The 22,263-nt window shown below is 36.4% G+C and overlaps 1 protein-coding gene across 18 annotated transcripts in view; it reads right to left on the bottom strand.

Annotated features, from left to right (window-relative positions):
* PARN (poly(A)-specific ribonuclease) overlaps window positions 1–22,263 on the bottom strand; it is a 134,226-nt gene that overhangs the window by 58,421 nt on the left and 53,542 nt on the right. For 15 of the 18 annotated variants that reach the window (XR_013956930.1, XR_013956931.1, XR_013956932.1 and 12 more), the window contains 3 exons: window positions 16,978–17,165; window positions 14,412–14,460; window positions 13,200–13,461 (listed from right to left, as the gene is read on the bottom strand). Coding sequence is in view for 1 of the 18 variants with exons in the window: in XM_080618813.1 (XP_080474939.1) it covers window positions 13,374–13,461; window positions 14,412–14,460; window positions 16,978–17,165 (325 nt within the window). In the remaining 17 variants the exon portion in view is untranslated. Of the gene's footprint in view, window positions 1–1,439; window positions 1,494–12,506; window positions 13,462–14,411; window positions 14,461–16,977; window positions 17,166–22,263 lie in introns of those variants that run through there. The other 3 variants (XR_013956942.1, XR_013956941.1, XM_080618813.1) reach the window with 3 other exon arrangements.

The raw sequence follows: 22,263 nt of genomic DNA, 5'->3' as shown, positions 1-22,263 counted from the left end.
TACCCCTTGGGCTAGTTTGGGCCAGGTTTCCTGGTTTCCTGCCTCTGCTCCCTCATGGCTTCTTGTGCTCCTCCTCACTGGCACAGCAAGAGAGACTGAAAAGTCCTTGGCTTAGTGTAAGCTCAATTTAGCACCAGCTAAACCATCAGTGTGTTATTAATACTGTTCTCAGACTAAAGTCAAAACATAGCACTGCACTAGCTCCTAGGGAGAAAACTAACTCTATCCCAGCTGAAACCAGGACATAGGGTAAGATTCTTCTTAAATAAATTGTCACTGAAAGGCAAGTTCAATTTGCTCTTGACATTGCTTTTGTTCTGCAGCTGATGAGAAAAGAGCTGGGCAGTTCCAGAAAACTATGCATTCTCATTAGACTTCAAAACCTGTGTTAGCACGAGATGAACCATCCTCCAGAAGGGTTTGTTCCTACTGAAACTGATGTGTAGCTTCAAGTAGATGAAGCTTTAATTAGTTGTTCCAGTGAAATCAGTCCTCTTATGTTTGGAATATGAGTACTTCAGTCTTTGATTTAGGAGTAGATGCTCAAGTGTTTCTCATCCTTAGAAATGGCAGACAAATTAATGCAGAAAGAAAATATTTGGCAACTCATTTTGCCAATTTAAAGTTTTGAGAGAACTATAAAGGTTTCCTATCGCAAAGCTTATCCATGCCTAACGCCTGCTACCATGGCTCCTGTTTGGGAGCTGAGGGAGGGATCACAAACTTGGTAACTTCTCTCTCATCGACATAAATAATAGATGTTACTTCAGCCTTCAAGACAAGAGAAATCATGTGAAAACTAACAATTGTTCACCTTTTAAATTGGGATCACCATATACGCAAAAATTCTACAGGCTTTTAAACAGAAGCTTTAATTACATTATTTCAGTTTACAGGGGTGATTTTCTGTTGCAGCAATTTGGAAAAAAAGAGTCAGTTGACAGTCAGGAAACTATAAATGCTGAAGTTGGTCTGCACAAAAATCTCTCCCTTACTGCACACGTTCAATACTGATATCACAGCAAAATATTTTTAATGTTTACACTGTAAATTAACAAAACATGTAATGATTTATGTATATTCACCTTGGCTAAATTATTCTGGACCAAATTAAGTAATGACTTGTCTGAGGTGCTTCTATTAAAGAGGCGAATACTGCACTTCACAGGCAATGCATATAATACAGGAGGAATTACATCCTGAGCAAATAAAAAGTATTTCTTAGAGTTTGTCACCTTTCTTCATGAGTCCCACAGACGTTTTCTCTAGACTCAAATAACTCTCTGTCTGCATAAATCATGTATTTTATGAGTGTCCGTACTGTGTGGTTTCTATACCGCAGACACTTTCAAGCCACCTTTATAACCCGTCTCTGGCTCACCAGCAATATTCTTAGTTGGCAGAATGTATGTGATCTTTAAAAAAAAAAAAATCTTTACCTTTTACTCTGAAGTCCTAATAAGTCCAAACAAAGCACAGGAGAAAACACTGTGCTGGAATAAAGCAGAACAAAGACTTTGTTGAAACTTTAAAATAAAGGCCAAAAAAAAAAAAAAAAAGAAAAACAAAAAAAGAAAAACCACAAAAACAACAGTCTAAAAACATTCTAAAATTAAACACTCTCAAAAAAAAAAACCACCAAAACCCAAAAATGACACACAAAAAAAAGCAACAAAATAAAAAAACTTGAAAGTGAAATTAATTAATGCTGAAGTTTTCATTAAAAAAAATTAAACCTGTATGAATACAAAGAGTGTAAATGGAAGTTGAAATAAAAGATCAACTTGAAGCCTTGTTTCTTCTTTGGTATATTCTTTGTTCCACAAACTCAAAAACAAAAAAAGGAGGGCACATTAGATTCCTGCAAGGAGATACGTCTACTAGAAAGAGTTCAATGAAAAAGAAACTAAACAAATTCAATGTACCCCTATTTTTAATGCAATCAGACCAATACAAGTAAGTGGATTGGACCTTAAAGTCTTGGTCTATCCATTCTGGAAGACTGAACACACGACATACACAAACACACACTTAACATTAACCAAGAAAACCTGGACTATGATTTTGAAAAATAGCTGTTCTAATTGTTCTTTTACTTCACCATCTCCTCCCAGCTGCATTGTTTCTGTGTAGGATTCAAGTTGCACAGAAAAACAGCTTCTGTGTAGCTGTGTAACTACATAGGTTACGTTTACAGTGAATATTTATCTGCTTGAACTTAGACATGCTTTCAGTGCCTACTGCAATGAAGACATTTCAAAAAGTAAGAATTTGTATTTTTTGCCTAAGGCAACTTCCCAGAACGAATATATGAAATCTCTTACACAGTAATTAACTTCCACATGCACAAGGACTTAGTACACGTTGTTCAAACTAACACTCTCACTGAACATACGTTTCTAACTTCATGCTGTTTATTGGCAGTTTACAATACCAGGAAAGCTGTGTTATAGGTCTTTTCAGGACAAGAAAAAGGGGAGGAAGGGAGAGAACAATTCCATATACTATGATTCTATAACACAACACCATGTCTATAAATTTAATTAGAACACAGAATAATACATTTTAGCTACAACACTGGAGAGACAGAGGGGAGGGAAAGGATGAAGATGGTAAAACATGGTATTTCACAGTGAAGGCAGATCCTAGAATGACTTCAGAAACACAAATGAGGCAGAATATCTTTATGTGTGTATAGACATATCTGTCAAATGAGATCGAAGAAAACTGTTGTACCTGACCCTTTCAAACACTTATTAATAGATGGAAAAACATGTATTCAATATGTATTGCTTTTATGGACTATGTTCACAATACCCTGAGTATCTGCTCATTAAATTCATATAGGTAATTATTTTTATATGTAACAATGCCTCACACATAAAGATAGAACATACTTCTGGATCTTAACTGAATTCAGCGTCAGAGTACTAACATCAGATACATAACTATTACCTCCATGTTACAGATAAAGACACTAGAGACAAGGATGGGTTAAAGTGAGTTACCCCATGTCACACTAAACACTGGTGGCTAAGCTGATGGTGACAAAACTCAAGATTATCCAGTGCTGTGCCACCAGGAAAAAAAAAAAAATTATCTGTCTCATAAATAACGGAGCAGCTCAGAAGTGTTTCTCTACTTTGCCAACATTGTGGATAAATGTTGGCAGTGTAAACGTGTGGAATTTGGCGTAGAGCCTCTTTCCTTACAATGTGTCATTCATTCTCATTTTTAGCATTTCAGTGGCTGTTCCTTTTAGGTTGCTATTAAAGGGAACAAAAAGAGAACAAAACAAAACAGGAGAATACACTTGTATTACACTAATGAAACACGAAATTTAAGCATACCATCGTTCTAGCTTTATGTCAGTAGACCAGCTCTACAATATCAACCAGATTAAACCCTGGAGTCAGCCCAGCCCCAGGATGTACCAAATCTTAAAATTTCTGGTTTTATTGTGTGGGGGAAATGTGAACTTCTCGGTGATATGCTTTTATGGTGAAATGAAAGAAAAGAAGTGCCAGTAAAATTGCCAGAACAATTACACTGTATAGAGCTAGCAAAAATAGGGAATACTGTACTGTTTCTCTTCATAATGCTGTAAATCTTTACAGGTTCACTAAACAACTATCCTCAACTAGAAACTTGAGCTAATAAAGTATTAAATTCACATTTACAAAACACTCTATGTAGATTTGAGTGGCTGAGCTTCATTCTATGGACTGTCAAGCCCTACATAAATCAATGTCCTGAGGTACCCAAGAAACTGTATAAACAGTAAGTTAAAATCAGAATAATTTTATTTGTCAGCAATAAAGAATATTAAAACTCTATCTGAAACTCACAAAAGTTAAGTCTAAACTAATGAAAATATTAGCTTAAATGAGAATTGCAACAGCAGCCTGAGCATAAAAACGCAAGCTTTTCAGGTGGGAGGTTTTATCTAGCTCATGACTAAATATAGATACCCCAGAAAAAATGATCTTGAATCTCTGAGATTGAACTGATTTTTTAAGTACAAAATAAAACCTCAAATTTTATCACCACTATGGATGAAAAACATAAAATCTGTATTTATAGCCACCATTATCTGTATCAATTCCATAATTTAATCTTAATAAATACTATCTACAAGCTATAAGCATTTCCAGAAGATACTGACTTTATTAAAGTCTCTGAGCCATAGCTACTTACATATAGTTTCACTAATCAAAGACTTCTATCTTTTGAGAATGAGACTGTGTTGCAAGAATTAAAAGCACTGTGAAAGAAAGTAGAGAATCCCTTAAACTGTACCTTATTCCACAATAAGTTTGAAAGTCTATTGGTGAACTGTTCAGGATTAAGTTTCATGCCGCTGTATAATATTCCACAGAACAGTGGAAATACAAATGAACTAAAGAGGAACAAAAAGTCATTATTTGTATGCGTTATAAATTCTGATATAACCGCATGTAAACACACAGATCAAGATGTTTGCAGATTCCCACCAACCATGCATTTCACTGCTAAAATTCAGATGAATATCCCAGGGTGGAATACAGACAAATCACCCTATGAAGAATTACTAAAGTTTCAGGCAATTTCTAGCAGCTTTTCAGCTTTCAAGTTTAGGATTCTGTAGAATATAATATTCAGCAGCAGATATTGCATGAAAATTGGGCATTGTACAAGGAAACTTATGCAGCTGCTTCAAGCCTGAGGCTTGAATTTGTAGCTCACAGTCAACTCTGCTAAAAAAAAGTCAGAGCATGGAAGGTGTGAGACAGTTGCAGACACGTGAGAGTGAGCTGGATTCCAGAGAAGTGCGTGAACTGACATGTCAGAATATGATTAAGCACCAAGAAGTTTTACAGTGATTTAAACAGGGCTCAAACTTCAGGAAATGAAGGGGGAGTAGGAGACTGTACTTTTAAATATGGCATAATATTATTTAATCACTAAGCCATTACCTTCTTCAAATGAAATATAAGTGAAGCATTCAAGATTTTCAACTCAACTATGTAAGTTCTCCAGTTACACTTCTGTTTGGATATTTGGAATTTTATAAGGGTTAAGTTCCTGCTTTGGTTTTATTATTAAGCAGATACTGTGTATCTATGATTATGGATGCTTTAACTTATTTATATTACCCATTTTTTCCATTCCAGTTTCCAGTACTAATTTCAGTTACCTAAAAGCCAGCCAGAGCATGTTAAAATGGATCCACCCATCCAGAGGATCAGTAGCATAGTTCAGATTCACTCCAGTTTCTATTCCACAGAAAGAAGTCTGGGACATGGCAGTGCTCTGACAATGTGTTATCTACAATGCTAACTCTGCGCTGCTTGCACCACGAGCTTTGAAAACTCAGTGTGATGGTTTTTATTTTTTTTAAATTTATTTTGAGCGTGGGTATATCTCAGTAAGGCTTTCCTAATCTATGTCTGCTAGGTTCAGAATATACAGAGCAAGAGCAGCAATGGAAAAAATGTAAAAGCTAATGCAAGTTTCCTGCAACTTTTTCTCATCTCCTGTAAGCCCCTTTATTTGCATCTCACTCCAGTAAACATTTTTACTTTTTCTAGGTTAGACTACATTGAATTTGGAAAGCTATTCACTTTTCCTGAGACAAAACTTGAAAATCATCTGACCATTTTGCCAGACACAACCCTAAATCTATCTGAAATGCAAATACATTTTAGCATTAAAAAAACCGAGAAGACAACCCTCTTCCCCAAGTTTCCTGAACATGAGTTAGCTAGCACTTCAGTTACTCAGAATACTAGATGAGCGTCAGCCTCCTGCTATTTTTTTCCCCAGAAGTTCCTACAGTTGGACTGCTAGCAAATAAAACTTCAGTCAGATTTACAGGCCAAAAAGATGATTTACTCTGTTCTGTTTCTCACAGTACTGAGATGACAATGCTTGGCCTTATTCTTCATATCATATAGCCATTTGATTGCAAACACCAAATACACTTAGAGCTAGACAATACAGTTTCAGATTTTGTTTTTAGAATGTGTCTGGCAACAAAATCAAGTCACTTCTTGACCCCCAGACCCCCCCAAAAAAATCCCCCCAAACCATAATGGAATAGAAATTGAATATTCTGTTCAAAGACGACTGCTAAGGCAAACAGGTCCTGTTACGGTGATGCCTGTCGCTCCAAAATCTGGTAACACTCTCAGTAATCATCTTTAAACTGAAAAGCAGAAAACTGAAAAAACTCAGGAGTATCTATAGAATCTTCCAGCTGTCTCAGAGAAAAATACAGACATTAAACCTAGCAGGAGTGCTTGATAAGGAAATATTGCTCACTTTTACAAACTGAAATGACTAAGTGAGGTGCCCAGACTGTTATTAATGTACAAAAATGTAGTTACTTTGCAAAGATTTGTGCTTTAACTAACATGCTATTGGCATTTAGGAGAAGACCTATGGAAAATAAGTAGTAACCGCAGAGCTTCTTAAACTTTTACATGCATGTGAACGGTTACAGACCACGCTAGTGACGATATATTATTTGCCCTTAGGAAGAAGACAGCCTAGAGAAAAAAAGACGCAGGGAAAATCTTATCACCCTGTTCCAGTATTTAAAGGGTGGCTACAAAGATGGAGAGTCCCTTTTTACAAGGAGTCACATGGAAAAGACAAGGGGTAATGGGCATAAGTAATTCCCGAGGAGAAATTTTTCACGCTGACAACGATCAGCCATTGGAATAATCTCCCCAGGGAGATGGCAGATTCCCCAGTGCTGGACACTTTTAAGATCTGGCTGGACAGGGTGTTAGGACATCTAGTCTAGGTCACGATTTGCCTAGAAAGGTTGGGCCAGATGATCCCTGACGTCCTTGGAAACCTGCGGTTCTACGATTCTGTGATAAACAGAAGGTACGATTCTGCTCCTGTGTAGAACGTTTATACCCTGCACTCCATCTGAGTACTCAGCATTTACACATTATTAATATAGCTGCATGTTATGCAACAAAACATGAAAGCACTTTAACCCTTTTTCTCAATCTAGTTTTACAATTAACTAGTCACTAGCCATTTCCTTGTCAAAGAGCATCACTGAACACTGCCTACATGAGGTCTTATTTGTACAAGACTTCAGTTATATTTAAGAAATATTAAATTTGTAGACGTATTCAAGAAACTAACATGTTTACTTATATCCTTTGTCCATTTTCTTATAGTATATATTACGATTTTTTAGGTTTTTGGTTAGCTCTTCAGCCTGGAAATGGAGTGCTTTATCCATTAATACACCGAGATTTCACAGATTGCCTGAGCCATAAAACAGCCTGTGAGAGGTAAAGAGACTGCAATTTCAAAACACAGTGATAATTTCAGTTCTTGCAGAGGGAAACAAGCTGAAATCTATTTGCCAAAATGAGCAATGGAGATCTAAATACTGATCACAGTTCACAAATGTACCTTAGACTGAATGCCTGCATTTGAAATTGTACTGTTTTCAACTCACAGCAGTATTTTTATTCCAACAATTTATTCCTATTATTATTATTATTTCCTAATGGAAATATGCACATAACTAAAAACTGTATGTGGTGGAAACATAAAACATTTTTCAAAGAGTTCTGAATGCAACAGTACAGCTGTGTTTATGTGTGTTAGTTTTTCAGGAAAGCATTTAAGGAACAAAAAAGTGTTTGATTTATTTAACACTGAGTAAGCATTTTAGTAAATAGAAATAAATGAGAATGTGGTAGCCACAGTTAAATTTTTTATGCCTCAACTGAAACCGTTGAAGTATGGGAAGGAAAGAAGGGAACTACCTTTATTAAAGAAACCGGAATTCAGAACATAGTACAATTCTGTCTCACCTGAGCTCCTGTATAAGCAAAACAAAAAAAGCAATACAGAACTTACCAAATTCCTTATTTAAAATAAGAAAGCATCTACACTAGATTAAAAAGCACCCACTGATAGAAAATCTTCTATATTAGTCTGAGTGCCTGTTTTGGCAAGACAGAAGAAAATCTGCTTTTTAAGAAACTGGAACATATCTGTAAAAAGCATCTAGCTCTTGCTCATAACATACATACCCTCAGATTAAGTATCATACACACAAAAAGAAACCCGATAAGATCTCTTCTAAAAACAAAGACCTGTATTTGTGCACTCATCAAGTCTTTGAAAATTATCAGACTATAACTGGGAATCCTCTCATAACACTGCATCCTTTTTTTTTTTTGCCATGAGAAATAGTACACTTTCCTCAGAAAGGTACTACTTTCTACTATTACTTACTGACTTATTTTATATATTAAGAGTAGTAATTTTAGAAGCATCCTTTTTACAGATTACTTCCAAAGTGAAAAAATAGCCCTACCTTGCTAACTTTAGAGTAGTACTAGTATGGAAATCTGTTAAAATTGAGCATCATTCTATTCTTCAGTCTTTTATAAACTCAAGACAGTTTCTTAAAGTTTGCATAGGTGTTATTTAAGGTTTTAAGATAAGCTAAATCAAATTTAGATTTTCAGTATGAGCAATCACCATATTACCAATGTCATCACAAGTGCTTAAAAATGTTTTCCAGGGCAGTTGTAAGGAAAATAAGTATTGTTAAAAGTGTCAGTCTAAAATACTGTTTCATATTTAGTCTAATTCCTCTAACTCCTTCCTCCCCCCAAAAAAGCAAAGCATAAAAAGACTAAAGAGTACTAAATAAGTGATTCTGCCAGTGAATCCTGATTTTAATTCAGGCTCACCCTTTATCAGACACTTATTAAACTAAATCTGCAAAAGCAGTGTTCATTTCTCTACACTTCACTTTGGTTTTTTAACAACTGGACTATGTTTACATATACATATAGTTTATAGACTAATAAATTTGTATGATGAAGGCCTTTGAATGGGATCATGGTAACAACATCTAGTGTTTTGTATCTAATGCACAATACATACACCATATTAGCATAGGCTGGTTGGCTAGAGTGGGAAATTTGCAGACAAGCATCAAAAAACTTCTTGACAGGACGATTTTGCTGACATGTGAGGAGATGATGAACAGGAAGAAAAGGTTATTTTGTTCAACCTACTAAGCACTTACCCCAGATTTCAGGTTGGACATTCCTGTTCTTAGATAGAATTGAAACTAAAAGAATGGGTCACCATGCATAACTGCACATAATTTCTAATGTAAGAAATTATTCTTAAGATGTTATAAGCACTTGAGAACACCTTAAGAGTTGCACCTTCTGAGACTGAAGAACTTACTTCAATTAGCAAACCTAGCAGTGTCCTAATTGAAGTACTTAAAATAGTGATCTGTTTTAGGAGAATGGAATATTCAACATCTCAAGCATTTACTCCCTAAAATTTACCAATACAAACACTTCCAATTACCTTCTTCATAGACTAACCATTTAGTACTACCATAAACATTCCTTAATCTGTTTTAGTAACAATTACTTTAAAAACTTAGGCTAGTATGGTACAATCTAGCAGAAAGGTTATTAGTCTACATGCAAGGGACTCCAGCAACATCAAGGTGAAGTTCTATGGTAAATCACCTCTTTGTAACACTGCATTATTTGTTGAAAACAATACATTCATCATAAGACCAAACAATTGAACTATTGTTTCCACTTTCAGCAGTTCTACACTACTGTAGGAAAAATTCTCTATTGATAACTAGTCATTTTTCAACAGCACATTAAAAATATGATACTTGAAGTTAAATCCAACATGAGATAATGAAAAGGGAAGGTTGAAGTGGGCCAATTTTAAATCATTGTGGAATTGTTAGCAAATACATACCAGTTATTTATTGTGAATGTGGCAAGCAACTTCCCCTACGACAAAAAAATCTAAATGGCAGACTCACACATGCATAATATACATGGTCAGAGCAGGCTTATTTTCGAAGGGGAAGAAGAAGCCCACAATGAAGACATCTACTTTTAACTAAAAAAAAAAAAAAGGTAACTGAGTATAGACAAGAACTAAACATGTTCAGTCTTCTCTGAACATTCTAAGTTTGAAAACACATTTAAAAAAGACATTCAAGGTAAAGTTTGTATATATATATGTGCATACATATGAACATTCACACTCATTACCAAGAGAAAATTATTCATAAAGTCTCTTGAATCAAACAAAATAGCAGTTCTTAGAACTGTAACAGTGCAATTTTTTTTTTAGTCTTGTATAAGGAACTGGTAACTTCAAGGGCTGATTCTGAAGCAATCAAATTTAACACAAACATATTTTCACTCACTGATAAGTTGTAAACAGATCACCAATTAGGACGCAGCTGGCTTGGCATGGCCACAACCTCCAGCATTCAACTGCCTACTAACGTCAATCACATCATATAGGGTCACTCTGGCAATAAACAGGAAAATTGTTCGCAAGAACTTGCAGGCTACAGACTGCTCATGTACAAATACACTACCAGTCATTTTTAAGAAATCAACATAAAAGCAGGGAAATCTAACTTTATACAGTTTGGCTGAATGTTTTCTATATTCCTTTTATGAAGAGACGAATTCCATGAGCTCCTCATGAGCTGGGAACGACCCATGTTCTGCCACAGAGCTCATGGAAGCACATGGCTGACAATGACTGCTTTGCTGGAAAAAGAACACATCTTTTTAAAGAAGCTTCCTGCATATCTATTAAAGCAAAAAGAACATCTTAATTATGAGTATATTGACCCTATAAATCCCAGCCTAACCCACCAGCTATTGCTCCTCATCCAGCTAAAATGTGGCAGTATTTCTGTAAAGCACACAGGGAAGGTTAGTTCAGTGTAAGTTTAAAGTTATAAAAGTGCAATATAGACAAGTGTTTATTCATTTACTAAATGTACTGTGGAGTGACTTGAGGAATCTTCTTCAATGTACACATCTGGTCAGCTGGCAAGTCTCAATGCTTCAGAAGCCAAGAACTTTTGATTATCAGGAATCTTCTTGTGTATGAACCGAAGCTCAATTGCAGAGGACATTTTTGTCTGTGTTACGTTTACCATGATTTAAAGATAGAGAACACATCCAGAGTACCAGACATTTTCTGGGCACCATGACAGAACTCAACAGTTTAAAGAAAGAAAGAGTTGTAACATTTACTCTTCCTCAGAATCATCACAGGTTTTAGCTTTCTACCTCTTGGTTTCTCCACTGGATGGATAGTTGAATTTAGTCCTCCATCTGAATCATTTGAAGCCTTTAGCTTTTTTCTCCAAACCATAAACTCAACCCTGATACCAAGAATACTGTTGCACTCCCAGCAATCTTAATTTTATATGACATAGTTCATTCTCCGTTAGTCCACATCTCTCTTACCTGTCCCTGTTCAAATCCATGCTACAGGGACACTCATGCTCTTCTCTTTACACTACATAATTACCTTTTTCTCCATGTATCTTGTCTACCAGCAACTTACTATACGCCTTGCTGATCAAGCCCCACGTGGCTGCAGCCCCTGGCCCCACACAGCCTCCCCTGCCCTGGCTCCTCACGGTCTCCACCTCGGTCCAGTCCAGCCCATCCCATCTCCTGCCCGGCAATGCAGGAAGCGGGGAGGCCATTTCACACTGCCCACCAGAGAAAGGCAAAAGGGCAGGTGCAGGTCCTGCTGCACAAGGTGGTTCGGCCCTGACCAGATGCAGTTCTGCAAGACACTGATCTAGGTGTAGCTACCGCAAGCGGAAAGCAAAATAGCTCTATAATGGAACAGATCCGTGTTCCCCCCACTCTCAGGGGCAAACAGGAATGAAGAAAGTAATTAAAAAAAGTAATTCAATCGAAGTACTACACAAATGCATCTGACTTTTTACTAGGCCAAAACAGCCTCTCAATAACTTCTCATCTCCACAGCAAAGTAGCCAGACATGCCTCACTGTACCTCTGGAGTCAAGTAATAGTACATAAAAGCCCCAGAGACCATGACCCAGGAAACTCTGCAACCATGAAGACTAGTGATGACAGCTTTGTTTTCCAGAAACAAACGCTGTAAAGAGCTAAATTCTATGCACATATTTTAAACATACATTAGGAAACAAATGTGGATCTAATTAAAGAAGCTACATTCTTTCCTTTTTAGAATTAATGATTCCATTTAAAACAAAGGGAAGTGCACCAAACCCCACAGAATAAGCAGGTCTGATGTGGTATGAATGCGTCCAGTTCCTTCCCAGCACACCACTTCATTGGGCCCTGACAGTTCTCCACCCAAACATAGTATTAGAAACATTGTAGCTCACATATGGTCATATTTTAGTACCTTACTGAGGTGTTAACTGGTAAAATCAAACACGTAAGGACTACAAAATGGAAGAGCACTAGTTTCTTAAGATGTTTTAATTACAGGTAGAGATAAATAACATCCTGCTCCTTAAAACAACAATTTGGGAGGGGAGGGGGATAGAAATCGTGGCAGTATCGACTGACCTTTGTAGTTCAGAGAACTATATGCATGGCCTACTCTGAAAAAACAGGTTTGTATAGGATTGCATTGCAGTGCAATTAATATTTCTATTTTCCCTGCAGGTATGTGTGTGTTGTTCAAGACTGAAATCAGTACCATGAAGATCCTAATGGCCTCAGGGTAAAGACTCCAGGTGGATTCTCTATGACAGAGAGGGCATCTGTATCTCTTGAACAGAGACTTCCTCACTCCTTAACCTATACTTCTGACAATCCCTTTAAATGCTTTTTGTATTATTTTGACTCCTTCACAAATCAAGTTATGCCAGTTCTTTTGGATACATAGTTAATAACACCCCTGTCAACATTTGGATAGAACACCGTGTAAATTACTTGGATTGTCTCCATAAGAAATGAGTATTTTGTACAATTTTAAGTGTTGCATTTATTCTGAGAACTAAATTTGCAGTTTCTTTGTAGGTTTGGATACTCAAGATAAAAGTGATTTAAATATTTACTCGTAAGGTCATGAGTCCCAGAGAAGAAAAGTCTCTGGATCCTTGGCAGCAGAAGAGTTCAGTAACTAATTTCCCCTTGCATCACTAATAACACTCTTCTTTCCCACATTTGTGTGAGAATGTGACGATATAGCTGCTATTAGGGAAAAAAAAAATCAACTTAATTATACTACTTCTGGTAGTATTCCAAGGTTAGAAATAAAACATTTCATGTTTAATGTCTTTAACTTATTTTTCCCTTTGCAATGAAAGTTCAAGATAGCTCTCAAAATCATTTAAAACCCCACAAATTTTGGCATACCTTCACACAGGTTATTGCATTGCTCAAATGACAGTGGTTCCCATTCTACTGTAAATACAATCTGATGAAGACTTCTTAATATTCCACTTTTCCACAGCAATGGTTTTGATCTTGCTGATTTGTAGAACTGGCTTCTTTTTTTTTTTTCTTCTTCCAAGGGAAATGTATAGTGATTTAAATCTTAAGACAACAGGCTTGCTTTTCTTGGTTACAGTTCACAAATATCTTGAAAGTAGTCCATGGAAAAAAAGCTAATGACAGGCTGACAAAAAACCAGTTACATTACAAAGGAAAAAAAAAAGAAAAAAAGAAAAAAAGAGTTCACTTAAAATATTTCATAAACTAATAAATAAAACCAAAACAGTTCCTAAGAAAATGTCTTTAATTTTTTCATTTTATGGAAATACATCTTTTGTTTTTATTTCCTTGATACAAAAACTTTAAATATCAAACATTTTCTTAAATCTACCAATGCAGATCCTTTTTTAAACAAATAAAGGGCTGGTGCAGTTAGCAGGTTTGTCACAGGTACCAAAAAAGTATTTTTACAAAAACCCCACAAGCTGGGGAAGAAGGAGGGAAGAAACATTAATTCCATTGATTAAGGAAATTAATGCTTGATAAACTTGGAAGTTTCAGGTTTTTGAAAGGGTAAGGTATGTGGTAAAGTTGGTGTTAAGATGAGCACTGCTGCACAGGGGGTACAGAGTGGAAAACAAAACAAGATTTCCAGTTAAAGTAACCAGTAGAAAGCAGTATGTGAAACTGCAGTTCTACCTGTTTCAGGAAAGCTGACAGCATACTGATAATGCCTTAAGAATAGCCAACGATGAGGAGATTTGTGGTAACAAATCACCTCAAGCACACGAAACAGCCTAGCACAAAATCGTAAGAGTGCCAGTACTTTTTGTACATTTTACAGCTAACATGCCAAAGTAGGTGACCAAAATACATTTAGTCTTGCTTCTTAAACCTAACATTTACAACAGCAAGGATTTCACATAATCAACAACGAGTTGTATACTAGTTAATATACATACAGGTAAAATTGACAATGATTGTTCAGTAAACAGTTTAAAGTAATTAAACTGATTTTCAGGACACATACTGCTTTGTTAACACCACTTTATTTAAATAAAGTATGGCTTCCAAGAGGTGTATTCTTGCAACTGCTTTCAATCAATTCCACTTGTTAAGGCAGTTGTTTCCTACCATGTTTCAGGGACTTCAAAAATTCCAGTAGAACTAGTTGTGAGGCTTCCTAAAAGACAGAGTTGCAGAACAATATATTAAAGACTTCAATATACAAACACTGAGAGGAATAAAAACTAAATCAAGAGTATTTTTTTTCTGTCAGAGCACACAAAGATATTTTCTCCTCTAGAGCAAGATACATTACTGGCAAGTCAATATTTACAAAGGGAAAACAAGACACTTTATGAGTAGGTACTTTAAAAAAAAGTTAATGGCAAGTTTCTTACCCAAATGGTAAATACTGTATTTTGCAATTAACAAATTTTTAATCCAAGTAATTTTGGTTTTGCAATAACTGGGATAATAAAGTGAAATAATACTCTTTTCCCAAGTATACTTGCAGCTATTCTTGTTTAAGGATGTTAATACAGTGAAGAATATTTCCTGCCCACATTAACCGGAGAAGAAAGATGAACAGGGATAATATATATTTCCATAGTTCCAAATACATAGCACAAATTTTAATACCTGGAACTGCAGTAGACAGTCTTGTCATTTTGCATATGTTTGCATGGCCCAATTGCCCTACTAAATTACAAAAAGAAAGTGATTTCCAAGCACAGTTTTTGAATTGGCTAAGAAAGATTTTACTCTCCCAAATCAGGAAAAATGATGCTTGGTATACAATACCACTTTCTGGATAAAAATGACTAGAGCAGATACTGCAATGGAGTTTTAACTATTAATATTTGAATACACTTCAATACAGCCAGTGCTCCAGATGACCAATAATTAAGATATGATTTATTTTATTTACTAGTCTAATTTCTGCAAGAAATTACAAACAGAGGTTGAAATAGAATCAACAATAGATACATCAATGAAAAGAAAATCTTTTGATATTTAAATTCACGTGACCTAAGGTTATCTAATTACTTTGGGTTTGTATAGGCTGCAGTAACTTACACAAGGTATCAAAAATATCAGGTGAACCACAGTCATCTGATTGTCACCTGCCTTTGTTCAGTCAGACATACAGTACAAAGCACTGTTGCTAAAAAAATTAAAAAGATTATATAGAGGTATTAAAGTCTGCAATATCAATCCTAGGTGAAAATTCTTCAACCAAATAAAGAACACTAAAGGATATGATTACAACCACCACACAGAACATTGCATACACTAATGTATGCATCAGTTTTTAGAAGAAAGAAAAAGATTATTTGGGTTTATAATTTCTATTAGAAACACTATTTTTCAGGCATTACACTGTGAGTTCTATACCAGATTAATGAAAAAGAAAATTTGCAAAATGGAAGAATGAAAAAAAATTTGATCACCTGGGCAAATCCACAATTTGACACTTTTACAAGAAAAACAATACTATTACTTTTCAAAATCTCCATCTCCTGAAAGTGAGCTCCTCTAGCAGCCCATGAAATGTGAATGATTTGCTCACAGTCCAGCAAGCCCTTCAAATAAGCAAAGGCATACTCAGAGCATGAGGTAGACTGCAAGAAATGTTAAGAATGACTATGATCCACCTGTCTAAAATGTCTGGAAGAAATTTTAAACACACTCACTCTTCATCAGCATCTTGCCAAGTGTTACCAGAAAAAAACCACAAAGCCAAGTGATTCATAAATGCATCCAGAAAAGCTAACAGGCCTGTGTAAGTTTAAGAGCCCCGTAGATCAGCACCAGCCTGGCAGCTTACTCCTTCATTGAGTTGTCTCAGAGTGAACACATTCTCAGGAAATGTTCCAGAGAGGAAAGGGTTTCGGTATAGTTGCAGCATGGTTATTTATACTAGGGGATATAAAACAGCAACTGGTTCAAACTCACTCAACCTGAAACAGCCTGTCGCAAGTGGTGCGCCAGAGGAGTGGTGAGGGGCAGGCAGGTAGACTGTCAAGTTTTCGCTTAATTGTAGAGGCAAATAATATTCTGAACAGACTAAGAAGTTTTCTCAACATACAGAAATACCTTGTCTCACAAATAACCATAAACAAGAGACGTTAGTGTGATATTATCAGGATATATAGTCTTAAAGTCCGAATTAAAAGGGCACATATATTAGCTTTCAGAACAGCAGGCAGGTTTATTAAAACTGGACTTATCTGCAAGCAACAGAGGTAGTCTAATGACACACATTTGGACAGGGCAAGCTATGTTCATTCAAGTACGCAATAATTCCATCCAATCAAGCTTAAGCGAAAACGTCCATATTAAGTTAAAACTTCCATTCTGTGATGAAGTATTGGATTAACAGGGAAATCTATTCTAGAATCCTACTTCCAGAATTCCTTCAATTTTGCTTATGATATGCAAGACATATTGGGTAACCTTAAGAAGAAGGTCACATTAAAAAAAAAGATATTAAGAATATCTAAAAATATTCAAAGAGCTTTATTTTAAGGAAGTAAGCAAGCAAATAAGAAATCAACTACATCCTGCTTCCTTTGGCCGGTCTCAGGTGGGGCTGCAATAAGTTAAGACTTTTAAAAAAACAACTTCAATTCTTTTCAGGCCTAGAGTAGCTCCAAACAGAAGAGATAAACATGCGCGTGAACATTGCTCTTACCTGCTGGAACTTGTCCTGTCTTGATCTCTTTGAATTTTTTGGCTCTCTTCTTACCATCTGGGAGGGACTCTGCACAGGAGTCTGTCTGATCATATTCTGGATCTTGGCCTTCTTCCGTATCATCAGAACTAGTTTCTTCCTGAATAGGACTCATGCTTCTTTTTCCCACTGTACTTGTACCTGTAAAACTGAAATGTAGAATAAATATGATTATGAACAAGTCAAGAATAACTATTACATAGGTACTAATTGTTGTACATCTATTAAATGCTTATGAAGGTAATAGATTAAACTGTATTAAGAGTTGCACCATAAAATTACATTATTTGGAAGATCTGACTTAACTATAAAATTCCATAAACTGGCTTTCTAATCCAGTCTTACATAGATGAAGCTATTCATTCTTTGTACTACAGATGTCTCAGGTTTAGCTGCTACTCTGATGAGATCACTCAACTCAAACGTAATTAAAGCTGTTCTCTCTCCCTGCTTAGTATTAATTTTTATTCTTTTAGTTATGAAAGCTTTTGTAAAGCATTTTCAATAGACACTGAGTTACACACAACTGTTAAGCTTCTAACACACATCTTGATGTTGAAAGATTCTAGATTGTAACTTCATCCTCTCCCCTGGAACTATATGTAGTTTTAAAAGCACTTCTGTTATATATAGGTAGAGAAACCCATCAAGCTCCATATAACAAACTTTAAATCAGGCATTAAAGTTAAGAGTCCTGCCATCCGACAGGCTGGTAAAATAAACAGCATGAAAAATTGCACACTCATTTCACAGGTAGTATTTGAATGAGTAATACAGTATGAAGATTAACTTTGCACTCCATTTCATTCAGCACACATTGAAATAACTGCACAAATTTTTCGTTCGACTGCATTGCTATTGTCACGTTTTCTTGAAAGACAAATGACAATATTAATATCAAATTAGCATAAGAAAGAATACAGCAGCAAAGGGAATAATTAAAAAATACTTATTGCAAACTCCTAGATGTGAATATCAGCTACTTAAATGTTTATTTTAATGCTCTTCTAGAACAACCAATTAAACTTAGAAAACCTTCAGTTTTTCCATTAAGAACTACACAAAATTGCTGTATGCATCTAAGTCATGTTCTGTTCTTTTATTTAAATAAAAATTAATACCCAGTTACAGAACAAAGCTTTACAAGCTGCTTTATTTTTTCTTTCTAATCAATAATAGAAGGGAATTCTGGTGTTTCAGTAAGATTTTAGCTAAAGGACTGTTAAATCTGACTGTACAGTTTTGGCTTTGAAACGGAATTTTTTCAGCTGAACATTTTGCAATTTAAAACAGACTCTTTCTGCGATGTCCAAAGGCAATAAACAAACATGAAACATATGATTACGCCTCTTGCTCTTATTTCCACTTTAGAAGCACAAACACCATTTACTTTGATGAATAGCTGGCTTCTCCTCCAAACATTCACACACAGAAGGCCTTCTTGCATGATTTCTTACAAATCATCATTTCAAGTCACACCACAACTACCATCAGTAATAAGATGCAAGCCAAAAAAGCTGGAGAGAACTGTTTATCCTACATACACACTTCAATACTGTAAAATAGGCAAAAACTATGTTTAGAAAGAAAAAAAGTCTAGTAAAGAAAGAGCACTTGGAAAATCAAAACCTAATATTTAACAAGCATATTGAACACATTTATAAAAACCAATATATTAATAAAAACAGTATTTAACAAACATACAAACAATTTTTTAGATAATTTTTTAAGAATTCTACTTTTAAGAAAGATATTCTGAAGAATATGTAAGAAAGAAAAGCTCAGGAGCCATAAATTATGATCCCAGGATTTCTGAGACATAATATAAGCACCTGGCTCTTAGTGGGGATCCTGCACTCGCTGTAGGGAGAAGCTCCCTTTTTGAAAGGTCTTATGACTGAATTTAAATGTTTTCTACTTAGACTCTTGAGAAGTTACTGCAAAAAAAGAGAAACAAGTTGTTAGCCTGAAGGTGTGCATTTAGCTGTGTACCAAAGTACAAAATAAAAATTAATTTTTCTTCCTGCAGATACCTTAAGGAGGAAAACCACACCAAAAAAACCCAGCAGCTCAAAATCCAAAATACATTGATATTTTATAATCAAGGACTGTTGACTTCTTACTTTCTCCCAAAATATTAATTTTATTTTACATTTATTCATTCATTGCACAGATTCTAGGTGGCTAATGGTTGACTTTTTTTTGTGTCTTATCCTTCTTTTACCTACAATAAGATTAAAGAACATCATTCACTTAGTAATAGCAGTAAATCACTATGGTTGCATATATGAGTTAGAGCACTACTCAGAGCAAAGTTCAGTTTTCTAGTTATACCACCTATTTTGGAATATGCCCATGCTTCTCTCTCAATTTCCTTACTTTGCTAAGAAACAATAAGTGGAAGAACTGAACAAACTTCAATAAGCTATCAATACCTCAGTAACTGTCCAATTCAGATACACTTGTTCAGGATCCTCAGCTGTTTGGACAGCTGACCCATTTAGGGACGGAAGTTTCAAAACACACATGTACAAGGGTATGCCTGGACAAAATAAAGTTAATAGCCAAGTTTTGGTGGTGTTGGGTTTTGGGTTTTTTGGGGGTGGGGGATTTGCGTTTGTTTTGTTATGTTGTTTGGTTTTTGTTTAGGTTTTAGGGTGGTGGTGGGGAACAGGATGTGATGGGGATGATGGGGACAACACGTACAATGAGGGGGACACCAGAACAAACCACCAGAAGAAAAGCCTATCATACATTAGCCAGTTAGCAAATCTACTTAGTGAACACAATATGGCTTTCACATCAGTCAGTGCTGGTTGCAGGTGGGGTTCCAAGCCTCTTCAATGACAGCAGCTTCCACTAGCCCTTGTTCCCCAACCTCTCTCTTCTTTTGACTTATTTTAATGTCAGCACACAGGCAAACCTGATGAGGATAAATGCCACTGGAGGAAGGTGGTATAAACAGAAAAATCTGTATTTTATTCTTGATTTCTATTACTATCAAATACCATTGTAATCAACAAAGAATACAGTATTTTTCTTAAATTCCAGCAGTATGACTAGCAGCATTAGTATTAAACACAATCTGATGAATCAACAGGATGTGGAGGACTTGATATATCACTGTACTGCCAAAAAGATCTCAGGCTCCACCTGATTAAACCACCCATGAACTTTGTAACATCATTACAGCTACTAAATAGCAGCAATCCAAATAGTATGATAACTATTTTGAAAGAATGAGCAACAAGAGGGGGGACAAAACAATTGTGTTGATGCAGCACTAAACATTTTCTGGTTTTGAAAAGTATGTCTTTCTTTCAAACAGACCACCTACTTCCATCACAAGAGAGAATCTTGAATTGGCCTGGATATATACAGACCTTTAATTCCAAGTAAATGTAATTTAAATCAAAATATAAACCCTGCCTTCTCTTGCCACTTTGAACAGCACTGCAGGGGGAGTAGTTACTGACCCATCATAAAAATCAGCTATTTCAGCTTAAGAGCTGGTGAAATCACCTGAAATAACACTAGAGCACTGTAACAATTTGCTTGCAATATTTATTGTGCATATCTTTGATGACTTAGCTTTTCCCAGTTCTTATACTTTGTTTAAAAATAAACCATTTCTGTAAAAAAACCCAAAAAGAATCATTAGCAGAAATACATGAACATTTCAAAAATGAGATAAACTATATTCTCTCTGGAAAATAAAGGCATTCAAGGAAGCAGTGCTACAACAGCAACCTTACTTGACAGAAGATGTAGCACTCCTGGTTTTAGCTAGAACATTCGTAAGACAAAATGACTTATCACTTTCCTGTACTTCTTACTAGAATATGTCTTTCGCCACCGGCCTTATTCTGTTTTACTCATTCCTAGATTATGATCAGGAAAATGAGAATAACTAAGTATAAGCAGAACAAGATACCTAGTTTTACACAGAACATACCTTATTTGATTTTTCGTGCTATGGTGTAACACTATTTTGTTAAGGAAAAGATCTTAAATCTATGCATTTAAGAGTCAAGGCAGAGCTAGCAGGCAGTTATTTGCTAAGCACTATATGGCATGGCAATACACAAAGGCTACATTTAGTTTTGAAAGTGTGTTCTGAATAGTAAACTGCTTTAGAGAAGGGAATTTTATTAGAATCATAGAATTGTTTAGGTTGGAAAAGACCTTTAAGATCATTCAGTCCAAGCATTAACCCAGCATTGTCAAGTCCACCACTAGCCATGTCCCTGAGTGCCAACATCGCATTTGAAATCCTTCCCTGAGCAGCCTGTTCCAGCGCTTGACAATCCTTCTGAGCAAGAAATTTTTCTGAGTACCTAATCTAAATCTCCCCTGGTGCAAGCTGAGGCCATTTCCTCTACCCTGCGAGGTCAGCCTCCTTTCCTCCAGGCTAAACCCCCTTGGTTCCCTTGGCTGTTCCTCATCACACTTGTGGTCCAGACCCTTCACCATCTCCACTGCCCTTCTCTGGACCTGCTCCAGCACCTCAGTGTAGCGAGGGGCCCTGAACTGAACACAGGATTCCAGGTGCGGCCTCACTGATGCCCAGTACACAGGGGGATGATCACGGCCCTGGCCCTGCTGGCCACACTATTGCTGATACAGACCAGAATGCCATTGGCCTTCTTGGCTGCCTGGGCACAAGCTGCTTATGTTCAGCTCCATCAATCAGCACCCCAAGGTCCTTTTCCTTGAAGAGCTTTCCAGCTGCTCCTCCCCAAGCCCATAGCGTTGCACGGGGCTGTTGTGGCTCAAGTGCGGGATCCAGCACTGAGCTGGGTTGAATCTCAGATACAACCGGCCTCAGCCCATAGACCCAGTTGCTCCAGACCCATCTGCAGAGCCTTCTCTACCCTCAAGCAGACCAACACTCTGGCCCAGCTCGGTGTCACCTGCAACATTATTATGGGTGCACTTTATCCCCTTATCCAGATCACTGATAAAGACATTAAATAGAACTCGCTCCAGTACTAAGCCCTGGGGAACACCATTTGTGACCAGCCACACCAACTGGATTTAACTCCATTCACCAACACTCTTTGGGCTTGGCCATCCAGTCAGTTTTTATCCAGTAAACAGCACTTCCATCCAGGCCATGAGCAGCCAGTTTCTCCAGGAGAATGCTGTGGGAAAAACAGTACCTTGTGACTGCTATTAATACTATTATACTACATTTTCTGAAAAGTAGTTCCTCTCTAATATGGGACTGTAGTTTCCTTAGTAAGA

Source organism: Psittacula echo (genome assembly GCF_963264785.1).
Source record: "Psittacula echo genome assembly, chromosome: 5".
NCBI classification, from domain to species: Eukaryota; Metazoa; Chordata; class Aves; order Psittaciformes; family Psittacidae; genus Psittacula; species Psittacula echo.
Note: the sequence above shows the minus strand (reverse complement) of the source record. Positions and strands in the feature narration are given on the sequence as shown.